The sequence below is a fragment of the Oncorhynchus tshawytscha genome, linkage group LG09, assembly GCF_018296145.1.
Source record: "Oncorhynchus tshawytscha isolate Ot180627B linkage group LG09, Otsh_v2.0, whole genome shotgun sequence".
Lineage (NCBI taxonomy): Eukaryota > Metazoa > Chordata > Actinopteri > Salmoniformes > Salmonidae > Oncorhynchus > Oncorhynchus tshawytscha.
The window spans coordinates 79,106,650-79,123,225 of record NC_056437.1 but is presented as its reverse complement, the minus strand read 5'-3'; the positions used below and the strand labels follow the sequence as shown (position 1 = coordinate 79,123,225).

The window sequence follows — 16,576 nt, the reverse complement described above, 5'->3', positions numbered from 1 at the left end:
GTCGTGGCCAAAAGTTGAGAGAATGACACAAATATTAATTTCCATAAAGTTTGCTGCTTAGGTGTCTTTAGATATTTTTGTCAGATGTTACTATGGAAAACTGAAGTATAATTACAAGCATTTCATAAGTGTCAAAGGCGTTGGGTTTTTGTTTGTCCACCCGCCTCTTGAGGATTGACCACCAGTTCTCAATGGGATTAAGGTCTGGGGAGTTTCCTGGCCATGAACCCAAAATATCTATGTTTTGTTCCAGAGGTAATTTGTTATCACTTTTGCCTTATGGCAAGGTGCTCCATCATGCTGGAAAAGGCATTGGTCGTCACCAAACCGTTTCTGGATGGTTGGGAGAAGTTGCTCTCGGAGGATGTATTGCTCTCGGAGGATTCTTTATTCACGGCGGTGTTCTTAGGCAAAATTGTGAGTGAGCCCACTCCCTTGGCTGAGAAGCAACCCCACACATGAATTGTCTCAGGATGCTTTACTGTTGGCATGACACAGGACTGATGGTAGTGCTCACCTTGTCTTCTCCGGACAAGCTTTTGTCCGGACGCCCCAAACAATCGGAAAGGGGATTCATCAGAGAAAATGACTTTACCCCAGTCCTCAGCAGTCCAATCCCTGTACCTTTTGCAGAATATCAAATCAAATTTTATTTGTCACATACACATGGTTAGCAGACGTAAATGCGAGTGTAGCGAAATGCTTGTGCTTCTAGTTCCGACAATGCAGTAATAACCAACAAGTAATCTAGCTAACAATTCCAAAACTACTAACTTATAGACACAAGTGTAAGGAGATAAAGAATATGTACATAAAGATATATGAATGAGTGATGGTACAGAGCGGCATTGGCAAGATACAGTAGATGGTATTGAGTGCAGTATATACATATGAGATGAGTATGTAAACAAAGTGGCATAGTTAGTGGCTAGTGATACATGTATTACATAAAGATGCAGTAGATGATATAGAGTACAGTATATACAGTGCCTTGCGAAAGTATTCGGCCCCCTTGAACTTTGCAACATTTCAGGCTTCAAACATAAAGATATAAAACTGTATTTTTTGTGAAGAATCAACAACAAGTGGGACACAATCATGAAGTGGAACGACATTTATTGGATATTTCAAACTTTTTTAACAAATCAAAAACTGAAAAATTGGGCGTGCAAAATTATTCAGCCCCCTTAAGTTAATACTTTGTAGCGCCACCTTTTGCTGCGATTACAGCTGTAAGTCGCTTGGGGTATGTCTCTATCAGTTTTGCACATCGAGAGACTGAAATTTTTTCCCATTCCTCCTTGCAAAACAGCTCGAGCTCAGTGAGGTTGGATGGAGAGCATTTGTGAACAGCAGTTTTCAGTTCTTTCCACAGATTCTCGATTGGATTCAGGTCTGGACTTTGACTTGGCCATTCTAACACCTGAATATGTTTATTTTTGAACCATTCCATTGTAGATTTTGCTTTATGTTTTGGATCATTGTCTTGTTGGAAGACAAATCTCCGTCCCAGTCCCAGGTCTTTTGCAGACTCCATCAGGTTTTCTTCCAGAATGGTCCTGTATTTGGCTCCATCCGTCTTCCCATCAATTTTAACCATCTTCTCTGTCCCTGCTGAAGAAAAGCAGGCCCAAACCATGATGCTGCCACCACCATGTTTGACAGTGGGGATGGTGTGTTCAGGGTGATGTCCTGTGTTGCTTTTATGCCAAACATAACGTTTTGCATTGTTGCCAAAAAGTTCAATTTTGGTTTCATCTGACCAGAGCACCTTCTTCCACATGTTTGGTGTGTCTCCCAGGTGGCTTGTGGCAAACTTTAAACAACACTTTTTATGGATATCTTTAAGAAATGGCTTTCTTCTTGCCACTCTTCCATAAAGGCCAGATTTGCGCAGTATACGACTGATTGTTGTCCTATGAACAGAGTCTCCCACCTCAGCTGTAGATCTCTGCAGTTCATCCAGAGTGATCATGGGCCTCTTGGCTGCATCTCTGATCAGTCTTCTCCTTGTATGAGCTGAAAGTTTAGAGGGACGGCCAGGTCTTGGTAGATTTGCAGTGGTCTGATACTCCTTCCATTTCAATATTATCGCTTGCACAGTGCTCCTTGGGATGTTTAAAACTTGGGAAATCTTTTTGTATCCAAATCCGGCTTTAAACTTCTTCACAACAGTATCTCGGATCTGCCTGGTGTGTTCCTTGTTCTTCATGATGCTCTCTGCGCTTTTAACGGACCTCTGAGACTATCACAGTGCAGGTGCATTTATACGGAGACTTGATTACACACAGGTGGATTGTATTTGTCATTGTCATTTAGGTCAACATTGGATCTTTCAGAGATCCTCACTGAACTTCTGGAGAGAGTTTGCTGCACTGAAAGTAAAGGGGCTGAATAATTTTGCACGCCCAATTTTTCAGTTTTTGATTTGTTAAAAAAGTTTGAAATATCCAATAAATGTCGTTCCACTTCATGATTGTGTCCCACTTGTTGTTGATTCTTCACAAAAAAAATAGTTTTATATCTTTATGTTTGAAGCCTGAAATGTGGCAAAAGGTCGCAAAGTTCAAGGGGGCCGAATACTTTCGCAAGGCACTGTACATATACATATGAGATGAATAATGTAGGGTATGTAAACATTATATTAGGTAGCATTGTTTAAAGTGGCTAGTGATATTTTACATCATTTCCCATCAATTCCCATTATTAAAGTGGCTGGAGTTGAGTCAGTGTGTTGGCAGCAGCCACTCAATGTTAGTGGTGGCTGTTTAACAGTCTGATGGCCTTGAGATAGAAGCTGTTTTTCAGTCTCTCGGTCCCAGCTTTGATGCACCTGTACTGACCTTGCCGTCTGGATGATAGCGGGGTGAACAGGCAGTGGCTCGGGTGGTTGTTGTCCTTGATGATCTTTATGGCCTTCCTGTGACATCGGGTGGTGTAGGTGTCCTGGAGGGCAGGTAGTTTGCCCCCGGTGATGCGTTGTGCAGACCTCACTACCCTATCAGCCTGATATCAGAATATCAGCCTGTCCCTGATGTTTTTCCTGGAGAGAAGTGGCTTCTTTGCTACCCTTCTTGACACCAGGCCATCCTCCAAAAATCTTCGCCTCACTGTGCATGCAGATGCACTCACACCTGCCTGCTGCCATTCCTGAGCAAGCGCTGTACTGGTGGTGCCCCGATCCCACAGCTGAATCAACTTTAGGAAATGGTCCTGGCGCTTGCTGGACTTTCTTGGGCGCCCTGAGGCCTTCTTCACAACAACTGAACCGCTCTCATTGAAGTTCTTGATGATCTGATAAATGGTTGATTTAGGTGCAATCTTACTGGCAGCAATATCCTTGCCTGTGAAGCCCTTTTTGTGCAAAGCAATGACGGCACGTGTTTCCTTGCAGGTAACCAAGGAAGAACAATGATACCAAGCACCATCCTCCTTTCGAAGCTTCCAGTCTGTTATTTGAACTCAAACAGCGTGATCTCCAGCCTTGTCCTCGTCAACAATCACACCTGTGTTAATGAGAGAATCACTGACATGTCAGCTGGTCCTTTTGTGGCAGGGCTGAAATGTAGCGGAATTTTTTTGGGGGGGATTCAGTTCATTTCATTGCAAAGAGGGACTTTGCAATTCCTCTGATCACTCTTCATAACATTCTGGAGTATATGCAAATTGCCATCATACAAACTGAGGCAGGAGAATTGTGAAAATTTATATTTGTGTCTTTCTCAACTTCTGGCCACAACTGTACAGCTACAAAAATAAACAGTACACAACAAGTGCATAGAACTGAAGTAGAATAGAGCCATTTCAACAAATTACTAGTGAGGAAATTTGATTTTTTTTATTACGTCATAAAATATACACAAATACTGTTGTAAATAAAGTTAAAGTGTGTTAAAGAACTGTACAAGATATCAGTACACAATACACAAGGTGTATACTCCCCATAGCCTGACCAGCGCTATCCCTCCCCGTAGTTACATTGCCACTGGGTCACACTGGCTTGCCAAAGGGACACGTCACAAACACAGGTCATTACCAGAAACTGTGACATCACTGTGATTGCATCCGAGTCCCAGTTATCAATGACATCAAGGGTGCTGGTAAATGACATCCAGGGACCTCTTATTTTGCAATAGAAGGATAGAATAGATCTCCTTGTTAAAAAAAAGTAGACAGCCCTATATCAGGTCCTATATCTGGTCCTCCAGGAAAGGCTTTGAGTGGAGTGATGGTGAGAGTAGTGACAAACAGACTATGAACAAACTGCTGGGAATAAAATAGGAAAAACAAAGTGCAATACTTCCAAGAGCTCCCTCTTACACAAGAGAAACAAAATGGAGTATCGGAAAAAGAACAGTGAGACGGACAATCTCAAATAATGAGGCATGAGAAATGTATAGCCTGCAGTTTGTCCCCAGCAGCCCTGTGATCTTAACAGGGGACCTATGGAATTCTGAGAGTCCATGCACCAGACCTACACTTCTGACGACACACACGACCCAGTTGGCGATGTAAAAGTTTCTAAAATTCCTCCCAATTTAGTACTTAATATATTTAAAAAAAAATACTGATCCCCAGCTGCAATTTATGCATTTATTTTTCTACATGACACCTTAAAAACAACCAACCACATTTTGGCTTACACAGAAATAAAAAATATTTACAGTGAAGTAAAAAAAGAAGAAAAAAAAAAGCCATTACACCTGATGCACCCCCCTTCAATCAAGTACAGAGCTCATCCATTCCCATCAGACCTACAAAAAGAAAAATATTAAAATAAAATGTAAAAGTTGGCATTAAGAAAAATCATGAAAATCATAGCCACCATCATTTGCCAACTTGTTCATCGCAGTCTCTGGTCAGATACATTAAGAAAGCTTGTGATTCTTCCATGTCTTAAGAGTGTTGCACAGTCTTAAAATAAGCATGGTTGCTTTGACCTTACCAACCTACCAAATATTACGAACAAAGAACACAAATCAAAAGGAGACCAAAGTGGGCAAAAAGGAGGATAAAAAAAACAAGTGTGGATGAGGTGGTGAATAAATAAAATCAGGAGAAGGGTAGAAATCATTGTGTGAGGTGTTGGCTTTTGGACAACATCAGTTCCAAAGTGGGTTGAAGTAGCCTAAATGCTAGGCTAAAGTGGAGAATTAGCAATTCAGTAAGAGGTAAAGTAGGGGAAAAGAACCCAACATCATTTCAGCTAATGTTCACTTGCTCTTCCTTTCTTCTCATGGCTTCATCTACCACCCACCCATCTCTCCATCCTTCTCACCATTCCTTCTCTTCAGCTGTACCTTTCCTTTCGGAGTTAAAACATCAAATAAGAAAGTAAAATTGCCCAAGCCTCAATAGGACCCCCACCAAATGAATATGATCTATTCACAAAATATGCACAGTAAATCATACCAATCAGTACAGCCCCTTACTATTCTATAAATTAACTGGTTAAAACATACATGGGTACATTTGTGTGTGTGGTCTTTGCAGTGTAAACAGAAATGGCTAAATCCACACAAGCCCAAATTTCGAGTTGACCCTTTCTTGGTTTGGAACGCGTTTGTGCCTGCAACTATATTTGGCAAAGGAGCACCAGCTTGTCTTTTTCAACCCCCAAATCAGTCTTCCACCTGCCAGCCACCCAGAGAATAGTGGGGGAGGGACAAAGGTGTGTGGCAGGGGGTGCATGATCCAAGCTACCATGGGGTAAATGGGTCAGTGGAGAGGAGGGTGTTATTCACTATCTTATCCTCGTACTATTACAGGCCAGGTTTATCCCATCAAAGTTAGGGTGGAGGGGAGAAATTCCTGCAGTCCTTGACCAACTGCCATCCTTTCATCAGTTTATGATTCTCTGTCCTTTCCTCCAAGATCCACTTATTTGTCCAATTAGCAAAAATTCACAACAGAAACAAAACTGGGACAAAGGATCTCTTGAAGCCCTGCAAGGGAAGATTGCGTATTTTGTCAGATGTGTATATATAGTGTTTTCTTGTTATTTATCACCTGTCTGACAAACTAGGTACATTTACTTAAGTCCTGCGTGTGTTAGGGAAAGAGACATCCTCACCTGTCAGTATTCAGTGCATGTGGAACTGAATGTTTCACTTCCCCAGGTGCTCAAATGGCATGCTGACCTGCAGAGAGAGAAAAGGGAGGGGAGAGGTATCACGATGAAAGAGATTGTGATACCTCACATCTCAAAATAGGGCTACTTAATGTTAGATCCCTCACTTCAAAGACAGTTATAGTCAATGAACTAATCACTGATCATAATCTTGATGTGATTGGCCTGACAAACATGGCTTAAGCCTAATTAATTTACTGTGTCAAATGAGGCCTCACCTCCTGGTTACACTAGTCACCATATCCCCCATGCATCCCGCAAAGGCGGAGGTGTTGCTAACATTTAAGATAGCAAATTTCAATTTACAAAAAAATAAAGAAAAAAGATTTCTTTTGAGCTTCTAGTCATGAAATCTATGCAGCCTACCCAATCACTTTTTATAGATACTGTTTACAGGCCTCCTGGGCCATATACAGCGTTCCTCACTGAGTTCCCTATCGGACCTTGTAGTCATAGCAGATAATATTCTAATTTTTGGTGACTTTGGGGTATCATCGAATGGGGCCAGTGTCTCCTGACCCCTCCTGTCTCAGCCTCCAGTATGTATGCTGCAGTAATTTGTGTGTCGGGGGCTAGGGTCAGTGTTATATCTGGAGTATTTCTCCTGTCTTATCCAGTGTGAATTTAAGTATGCTCTCTTTCTTTCTCTCTCTCTCTCTTTCGGAGGACCTGAGCCCTAGGACCATGCCTCAGGACTACCTGGCCCGATGACTCCTTGCTGTCCCCAGTCCACCTGGCCGTGCTGCTGCTCCAATTTCAACTGTTCTGCCTGCGGCTATGGAACCCTGACCTGTTCACTGGACGTGCTACCTGTCCCAGACCTGCTGTTTTCAACTCTCTAGAGACAGCAGGAGCGGTAGAGATACTCTGAATGATCGGCTATGAAAAGCCAACTGGCATTTACTCCTGAGCTGCTGATTTGTTGCACCCTCGACAACCACTGTGATTATTATTATTTGACCATGCTGGTCATTTATGAACATCTTGGCCATGTTCTGTTATAATCTCCACCCGGCACAGCCAGAAGAGGACTGGCCACCCCTCATAGCCTGGTTCCTCTTTAGGTTTCTTCCTAGGGAGTTTTTCCTAGCCACCGTGCTTCTACACCTGCATTGCTTGCCGTTTGGGGTTTTAGGCTGGGTTTCTGTACAGCACTTTGAGATATCAGCTAATGTAAGAAGGGCTATATAAATACATTTGATTTGAGAGAACAAAGGACTCCGAAAATTGGAGTGCAAATAAGAGGGTGATCAAGTGAGTGCCGCAATTGTGGCACAATATAAAAATAATAATCAACCCACTGCATGCTACATAATATAGAAGCTAAACACTAATAGGAAGTCCTCTGACTCTTTGACAAGAAATGTAATCTTGTTCTGGAAGGGTGGACATTTTTCCAGTTGATATTCCCCCTCAAAAAGTTGGTCGTAGGAGTTGGGCTCAGGTGCATGGCACCTGGGTTTTAGGGTTTGTGATGATGCATGATGGGGTAGCGTTAGCGTACCTGCGATGTGGAAATTCGGGATTGGTCAAGACGGGCTGTAAGGTCAGAGGATGACACATTTGCGGGGGCTCCTCGGTGGAGCCGCATGCTCACCTTCCGCTCACGCTCAGCGCGAGAGATAGCCCGCGGCGATGTGTTCCCTGAAAGAGGAAGAATACAAGGGAGAAGGCCATTTAGAAATAGAACTGTTGACTGCAAACAGTCATTTCTGTCAATGCGTTTAAACAAAATGATTTATCTATATCAAAAGCTATTTCATTGTCCCCCACAATGAAATTGGGTAGTGTTCTGCTGCTCGGTCTCCGTTCGTTCGTAAATTAGTCACACGCAATCTGACAGCACTGGGACGATTTTGACGAAACTTGGATGAATGATGTGTCTTGCCATAGAGATACGGCATTTACAAAATTACACTGATTGGCAGAAGGGAGCTACAGTAATTAACTGAAGTGTGTTAGTCACACACACACACACACACACACACACACTCTCACTCTCACTCCATTGGCCCTTTTTGGATAATTTCCTAAATGTTCCTATTCCATTCAACTATAGCTCTAGTTAAAAAGAGCACAGGTGTGTGCTCACCAGACTGCTGCACCCGTGAGGCGGGGTTAGAGATGGCCTGCTCTGGTCCATTCCTAACTCTGTTGATGGCTGGTGGGTTTGGCCCTGGCGGGAGACCCCGTGCAGCGGATCCCCGAGGGCCTCCTACGATACGCTCGTCTCTTTCGTCAGCTCCCCTCCTCTCACCGTCTTCTGCTGTCCTACTGGCACCCTGAGAGGAGACCACACAGGTTACAGCAAACCCATAACTCTACATAGAACACTTCATCCAAATCATTCTGATTATGTGGACACTATGGATAGTGTACACCACAGCTTTACAACCCTGTTTTTGGAGAGCTATCCTCCTGTAGGTTTTCGCTCCAACCCGTTGTAACCTGATTCATCTTATCAACCAGCTAATTATTAGAATCAGGTGTGCAAGATTAGGGTTGGAGTGAAAACCTACAGGACAGTAGCTCTCCAGGAACAGGGTTGGAGAGACCTGGTGTACAGACAGAATGTAGCACTTAGTTCCTTGTAAAGAATAAGAGCTTTGGTGTGGCAAACTCACAAATTTGAGCATGTTCCAGTCGAATACGTAGTCATAGGAGAAGCCTTGTCTGTGGAACAGATTCCTGAAGAGCTGACGAAGGTATGAGTAGTCTGGCTTGTCGTCAAAGCGCAACGAGCGGCAAAAATTCAGGTAGGTGGAGAACTCGGCTGCAGACAAGCAATGGCAATAAAAGGGAAGGGTGAGCAAAAACCCAGGATTGAGAGACTGTGGTATATGCAAATGTTTGTTACAACACAATAGAGAAGAAAAATAGTTGTCCACGCACATTGATACAAATGTCACAGCCTAGACAGATACTAGCAGTCACTTACAGGGGTATCCTTTGCAGAGCACTTCGATGGGGGTGGACATTTTTTTCTCGCTGATGCGTTCGTACTTCTGCCTCTTTGTGGCGGCTTTGAGGCCTTGCCAGGGCAGAGAGCCCAGGTTGAAGTACATGAGGACATATCCCAGAGACTCCAGGTCATCACGCCGAGACTGCTCTGAAGAACAGGAGACAGGTTTGAATGATTTGCTATTTAGGACAGACAGGATCGAGTGGTATCAAAATATGTAAGCTAAGGACAAGGGGACAATAGTCACTACATCTTAACATTAGGCATGAGCATTGGAGGGTAAAATGAAAATCACATTCATAAAGACATTTAGATACTTCAGCCAAACAGGAGGAGGTGATTTTTTAAAAAGTCCCTTACCGATGCCCAGGTGGGTGTTGATGGACGCGTAGCGTGCAGTGCCCGTCAGGTTCTTGTTCTCCCTGTAGGGGATGTGCTGGTGTGTGCGGGCGTCTCTGTACTTCTTGGCCAGGCCAAAGTCGATGATGTACACTAGGTTGCCCTTCTTCCCAAGCCCCATGAGGAAGTTGTCGGGCTTGACGTCGCGATGGATGAAGTTCTTGGAGTGGATGTACTCGATGCGACTGATCTGGAGAGGACAGAGGGGGATTCAGAAGAAAATGAGAAGCGAGACAACAGAAAGCTCTGCTGACATGGTCTGTAAAAGCCTTGAAACATTACTGTAAGCTTACAGTAATTTAAACCCTCCAACAGCCAATGCCTTTCGGGGGCACAACACCGGTAAAAACCAAAACAATAAGTAACAGAACAAATCTGAGCAAAAGGAAGAACAATGAGGACAGGAAGTGGAGAAAGGACAGCCAAATAGTATAGAAGAGTAATACGACTACACAGCAAAGTTAAGAGAAAAGGGTGACACAGCAGCACAAGCAAAGTTAGGACAGCAGACAGAGTTATTGGTAAAGGGTATAGAGGACAAACAGCACAATGAACATTGAGGGGAAAAGATGACACCATAAGAGTTCTGTACCATCTGGTCTGCCAGCAGTAGCACCGTTTTGAGGCTGAACTTGCGGGAACAGAAGTTGAAGAGGTCTTCCAGACTGGGGCCCAGGAGCTCCATCACCATGACGTTGTAGTCTCCCTCTGCCCCGCACCACTTTATCGAGGGAATCCCCACTGTCAGGCAGGCACAAAGAAGTAGCTTTTAGTGTACATCTAACCATAGTTACGTGCGCATACATCCTTTATGACTAATGTCATACAACAACAACAACTTCAGCAAAAGAGTTTCAGTGCTCTACACATTATTTTGGTGAACATGATACTTCTGAAATGAAATAAATGCAATAACTGGGTACATTTGACCATTTATGATAGTCACTACTTACTGATCCCAATACACTCAGACGTGTCCATATGGCATTTACTAATGTTCCTTCTCAGTTACCCCCCCCCCATTCTCCTCACCTCCTCCCTGCATCATCTTGTAGAACTTGCTCTCGATGTGCAGCTGTGGGTGTTTGGTCTTCACACATTCCAACTTAATGGCCACCTCCTCACCCGTGGCAATGTTGGCACCTGAAGAAGCACACACACACACCAGGGCTTGGCTCAGGAGCAACTTGTGAACCATGAACATGGAAAGAAACTCCGGTTGAACACCCAGGGAATGGAAAGAAAGTCTATGGCTAAGAGGAGGAAAAAAGCCAATATGGGGACTAGGCCAGTAGAGAGGAAAATGGAGAAAAAGACAAGGAAGAAGAGAAAAGATGGAGCACTTCCACTTACCAAGGTAAATGTCTCCAAAGGAGCCACTCCCTATTTTCCGTCCCAGTCGGTACTTGTTCCCCACTCTCAGATCCATGGTGTTGAAAGTTCACTATGGACACAGAACAGACGAGGCCACGTTGTTACGAGGCAACCATGACCGTACAGTCTTATATTTTACACTTGGCATAGGCTAATTTGCAAATGAAAAGAAACGATACAAATCCAACTGAATTCACTAGATCTCGAATCGAAGGCAAACTTTGACTAATGGAACATTTCTTCCTGAACCAGCGGTAGGCCGTCTTACAATGGTCACTTTACACATTCCAAACAGGACGACCATTAACTGCAAACAACTAAATGAATTGAGTGAGTGTGTTGCTTGAGCGGGTTGATTAGCAGACAGCTGTCTGGATTCCAGCGATAGGCTACATGATTACATTTGTAAGGCTGCTGAGGTGGTACAGAGAAAGTGGGAAATACAGAGGGAAATATGGAAGATGAGGCCTGAAAGACAGACAAGAGAAAGAGCAACAACATATCTGCCTGGAAGGGCCCGGGAGAGCTCTCCAGAGTCCGCTGGGGCCTAGATAGTAGACATTGTCAGACACGAGGGAGGGAAGGAAGCGAGTCTTCTGAGCCAAACTGCACGTGACACTGGAGCAGGATCATCATTTATTTAGCACCCTCAACCACACCATATTCTGCAGCCACTGCAAAGGCGCTGCTGCGTGGGCTGTATGTGTGTCAAAGCCCACAAAGGAATCTGTGCAATGAACTTTAGAGCAAGACCTGGAGAAGGATATGAGGCATAATTTATAGAGCGCCACACCAATATAGGTGGCCTAAGAAAAGCTTCTTCTATCTCTCAGTTCACAATGTAGTACATACAGATGGGAAGCATTATTCTGTCAGTTCTCATTACTAAACTACTATAGAGCTTTTCATTGTATGTGTATGACCGTGTCATGTTTTTCCTATGATTAGGCCTAGGCCTTCCTACAGCACTGACCACATTATACCTCACCACGATTACAGGTCTACTTCCTCTCAACATAATACTTTGGAAATGCAAGTAGCTCATGACAGAGCAGAATGAGGAAGAACAAGAAGAAGCATTTTCGGTCAAACTCAGTTGTGTGGCAATGGGCATACCAATTCGGGAATGGAAAAAGTAATCAATTGTGCAGGACTAGTTGTGCATATTTAAAACTACCAAGGGGGACCAAATATCTTTCCGGAAATGATTCCAAAAGATTGGCATGAGGTTCTTCCCATTGCCTGTAGTGTTGTCAGAAGAGGCATCAGGTGACAGACAGAAATACAGATGTGATGGTAGTAGATGGATTAGGGTTAATAAAGGGTTAGGTTTCATTACAACATGAGGGTTTTAACTGTAGAGACCCAGCTCAGACCTAACATTAACCAGGGCCTATGTGAAACACCATAGATGAATTGCTTTGTCAGGAATAATGACATTGTCATGCACGGAGCAATGTGTGATATAAAGCATTCAGCTATGGAACACTGCCAGAAAATCACAATGGTCTACTGCTGGATATTCAGTTTGTAACACGGGACTTATGATAATTCTTTAGCAGTTGATTCATCCTACTGGGTCATGTGAGAGGTTTTATCAATAGATCACAGTTCAGAGCCAGGCTTTATATTTTGGTAGGAAACGATCAGGACCTGGTAACTACAGTGTAAACCATACACTCTGGCACCATGTATTGCAATATTCAACCATTACCACTATTCCCATGAACAGTGTACAGAGTATTTACTGACTTGAATCATTTCATCAGTGTGGGCCTGTAACCTACATAGAATTACAATGCGTTCTCTTTAAGAGGAATTCTGTCTTAACAAAAAGCTAGGAGGATTTCACAACCACATGAAAAGAGACAATTTTTTCAGAAACAATACAACTAGGCCTACATAATGCCAGTCTATTTCACCTAGTGTTAATGTATTAACTAGGTACGGCAACATTAAATGTAACATTTGCATGGACAAAATCCTTTTACGGATTTGAGTATCATCAACCCAACTAAACATCTTCTTACGTAACCTTTTAGAAAGCTGTCGCTGCGTTGGTAACAATCAAAAGGGAAGCATCTCAACTAGGTTGAACAGTTGTGACATTTACGATCACTCAAAAGTCGAACTGGTTACAATAATAATATCTACCGTACACTTCAAACAAAAGGTTGCTACTGTGACAATACCAACTGTCCGTAATCAGTAGTGGTTGTGCCTAGCTAGCAAGTAGCCCGATAATACGCTTGCCGCTTCAACCATGTACCAGTCATTCACACCATTTTAAATACCTTCAAGCTTCACAAATAGTTGACAGTGTATACGATCATGTATCATTTTGACTTTATTCTAGCCGCACCCTTACCTACCCTATTTTCTCCAGTGATAGCCATCTCTATTCGCCCCCTCCCCCTCTGCGACGCTCCTGAATACAAGACTCCGGTTCGGTCGAATCAAGTTCCCTTTCCCCCCTGGTTTCGTCGGTTCCCCCGTACACTACTCACACGATATTAGCTTTATTCGAGAGGTGGTTCAGTGGCGTTGCTGATCCGAAGGATGTCAGTCAGACTGGGCCCCGGGCAGCGAAGGATGGGAACGGATTCTGGTGGCTCTCATACCCCAATTTTCCTTTAGAATCGGCTATACTCCCTGTTGATAGTCCCTGTGAAGCTTCAATACGAATGGCCGTCTCTATCAGAGTTCTGTCTCCCCCTCTCGTTACTCCCAACGCACCATTGACCAACATCGATGATGTCAGAAGCACCCGGATTGCCTTAAAGAAATAGAACAGCTACAACTGTAGACATTCTTAAATGTTACACATTTGAGGAATAGGCAGCCTCAGAAAATAGATGCAACTGAATTAGTGAAAATAATATGCATTTACACAGGCAGCCCAATTCTGATATTTCTCTCACTAATTGGTCTTTTGACCAATCAGATCAGTGCTGATATGAAAAGATTAGTGTAAAGAAGATCAGAATTGGGCTGCTTGTGTAAACGCAACCATAGAGAGTTGGCTTTTGTTCAGTTATAAAGAGAATAGGCCTTTGCATGATGATTAGATTCTTATGAACATTGTTATGAAGGATAATAGAGTGAAGACAAGAGCCATCATAACAAATAGCAGTGGTTCTGGTTTAGAGATAGTGAAGATTACATCCAGACATTAGTCCTCATCCACATTACCAAAGGGTTCTCTATAAGAAAGAGTACAGTTGGTGCTCGTCCATCTCCATGGCTTGATGATGAACTGGGTGAGGCTTTTTCTCAAAGAAATATGGCAAAAGTCTTAGCAGCCAAGTCAAAATTAGAAATTGATGAACAGAATTATAGAACATTACGTAATTATGCAGTTAAATTGAATCGAAAGAAAAAACAGTTTTACAACAATGCTTTTATTGATTGTAAAAACGATTCTAAAAAGTTATGGAACACAGTTAAGGGCTTACTTGGTACATCTATCTCATCATGCCCATCTAGTGTGGAGGTTGACGAGAGAATAATAACAAAACCAGTTGATATTGCCAATCATTTTGCAGATTTTTTTTACATAGAAAATTAATTTACTGAGCAACAAGGTAAACATGCATTCTTCCAAACAAGCTATTGTCCAATGGATTGATGATCATATTATGAGCAGCAAGATCTGCTCTTTTAGTCTGCAAACGGTGTCAGTGGAGGAGGTGTTAAACCTATTGAAGTCATTACGTGATGGTAAATCTACAGGTTATGGTCTTATGGACAATTTTTTTGCTTCGCTGTGCTGCTCCCCAGATTTCAGTTCCACTGAGATACATATTTAATTGGTCACTGGAAAAGGGGATGTCTCTATTTAATATATACCAATGACCTTCCCTATGCCTTAGCTGAAACTCAAGCTACTATATTTGCAGATGATACTACAATTTATGCAGCAAGACAATCGTTTTAACAGGTACAGCAAGCTTTACAAGGAGATTTGGAGAATATTAGGGAGTGGGTTTGCCAAAACAAACTTGTTTTAAACACCAAGAAAACCAAAGTTATGTTGGTCTGTTCCACTAGGAAAAGGCCAAAACAGCATGGGATACAATTAAGTATGGGAGGAGTACAAATTGAAGAAGTGGCAGAAACCAAACTATTGGGAGTGCAGCTAGACAACTGCTTATCATGGTCGTCTCAAATAACTAATCTATGTAAAAAAAAATATATATATTAAAACAGCATGCATTATCAGAAGGATAGCTAAATATTTACCAGGAAAAATTATTCAGCAAATAACACAAGCATTAATTGAGAGTCAGGTGAACTACTGTTCGGTGGTCTGGGGATATGCATCATCAAGTGGAGACTGCAGAATGCATAGAACAAAGCAGCAAGGATTGTTTTAAGGTGGCGATATTGTTATTCTGTTGCATTCATGCACAATGTTCTTGGTTGGTCATCAATCGATAAGATAATTGAAAGGAACATGCATATTTTATTTAATAATATACATAATTTAAGACGGCCAAGTTCTATTCACAACGGTATTAAGTTGGTAAGAGACAGACATTCCGTAAATACAAGGAATAGACATAGACATATAACATTTTGATTTAGAGCAATAAAGAAATGGAATAAATTAACTGAGCAAACCAGAAACCTTTCAATGTATAAATGTAAACATTTTAAAACGATTTAAATATAATACATAGAAATGTTGTGGGACTATAGTAGATGAAGAATCAATATTTTTTTAGATTGAGTATTTATTGGGTCATTATGTTAGTATATTATGTATGTTTGTAATAGTGTATTATATGTGGAAATGTGTTCATATTTTAAATTGTATTTTAATGTTTTAAGGACTCATGGGGACTAAAAGAGATCCAAATCAAATCAAAATCAAATCTCCGTAGTCCTGCACCCTAGAGTTTAGACACAAGCAGCAGAAGTGAAAGAACAGCGGAGGTCACCATAAGGTACCTCTAGATCCTGATGGTTTTGCACAGTGATGGGCAACTGGCAGCCCCCTCTTTTGTGGAACTCAGTTGGGGTCTAAACTTGATGTTGAAAGTCAGAATAGTAGAACACACACGGTGCAATTTCCAAATTTGGTAGTGCATCGTTTTTTTTCTTGTTAGGTCAGTCACTCAATTAGCCCAATTAATCAGCTAACATTTTTTAGATTGGTAAATTAGTCTAGCCAGCTATCTAAACTTGTAGTAATCATGGTCAAATTACCAACAGGGGGTTCCCCATTGATTTTGTTAATCACTCTCATATTCAAAAATACAAAAATTTCTCTCCACCCTATGGCAAAATTAGTAAAATTGCAGGAACTGTATTATAAAATTGTTACATCTTCTCCCCGCCCCATAGCAATATGTTTTGTTCGTAAGGTGGGGTGCCCAACAAAATTCCCCAATTGATTAGGGCTGTCTCTGACTGCACGTGTGGACCCGCAAGCCACGAGTTCAGATTGTTTTGTGGCCCCTACCCCCATCAAAGTTGCCCATCTCTGGTTTTTCACATACAGGATTTAAATACTCCATACTGTCATAATTGCACCGCAAATGATAGCTGTGGAGAAGTGCATGCTTCTTACAGGCTGTGTGGCTTGTACAGTAAATAGGATTGAAATGATAGCTCAGTGGAGAAGTGCATGCTTCTTACAGGCTGTGGCTTGTACAGTAAATAGGATTGAAATGATAGCTCAGTGGAGAAGTACATGCTTCTTACAG

The 16,576-nt window shown here is 42.3% G+C and overlaps 1 protein-coding gene across 2 annotated transcripts; it reads right to left on the bottom strand.

Moving 5' to 3' along the window:
* Positions 1-3,823: 3,823 nt before the first annotated feature.
* On the bottom strand, positions 3,824-13,595 carry LOC112258792 (casein kinase I). 2 transcript variants are annotated; one of them, XM_024433376.2, is made up of 11 exons: positions 13,375-13,595; positions 10,845-10,935; positions 10,524-10,634; positions 10,084-10,232; positions 9,453-9,681; positions 9,069-9,239; positions 8,755-8,903; positions 8,223-8,412; positions 7,635-7,774; positions 6,074-6,140; positions 3,824-5,945 (listed from the first exon to the last, which is right to left on the bottom strand). In XM_024433376.2, exons 2-10 carry the CDS (start codon positions 10,918-10,920, stop codon positions 6,108-6,110), a joined length of 1,248 nt encoding a protein of 415 aa, XP_024289144.1. In that variant the 5' UTR covers positions 10,921-10,935; positions 13,375-13,595; the 3' UTR covers positions 3,824-5,945; positions 6,074-6,107. The 2 variants fall into 2 exon arrangements, with proteins under 2 accessions (XP_024289144.1, XP_024289143.1); XM_024433375.2 differs by having other exon boundaries at positions 13,238-13,375.
* Positions 13,596-16,576: the final 2,981 nt, after the last annotated feature.

Coding starts and splice junctions, on each gene's coding strand:
- LOC112258792 (XM_024433376.2), bottom strand. CDS start 10,920: ATGGATCTGAGAGTGGGGAACAAGTACCGACTGGGACGGAAAATAGGG. Junction 7,775..8,222: donor CTCACGGGTGCAGCAGTCTG/GTGAGCACACAC, acceptor TTCCTCTTTCAG/GGAACACATCGCCGCGGGCT. Junction 6,141..7,634: donor CCCGAATTTCCACATCGCAG/GTACGCTAACGC, acceptor CTCTCTCTGCAG/GTCAGCATGCCATTTGAGCA.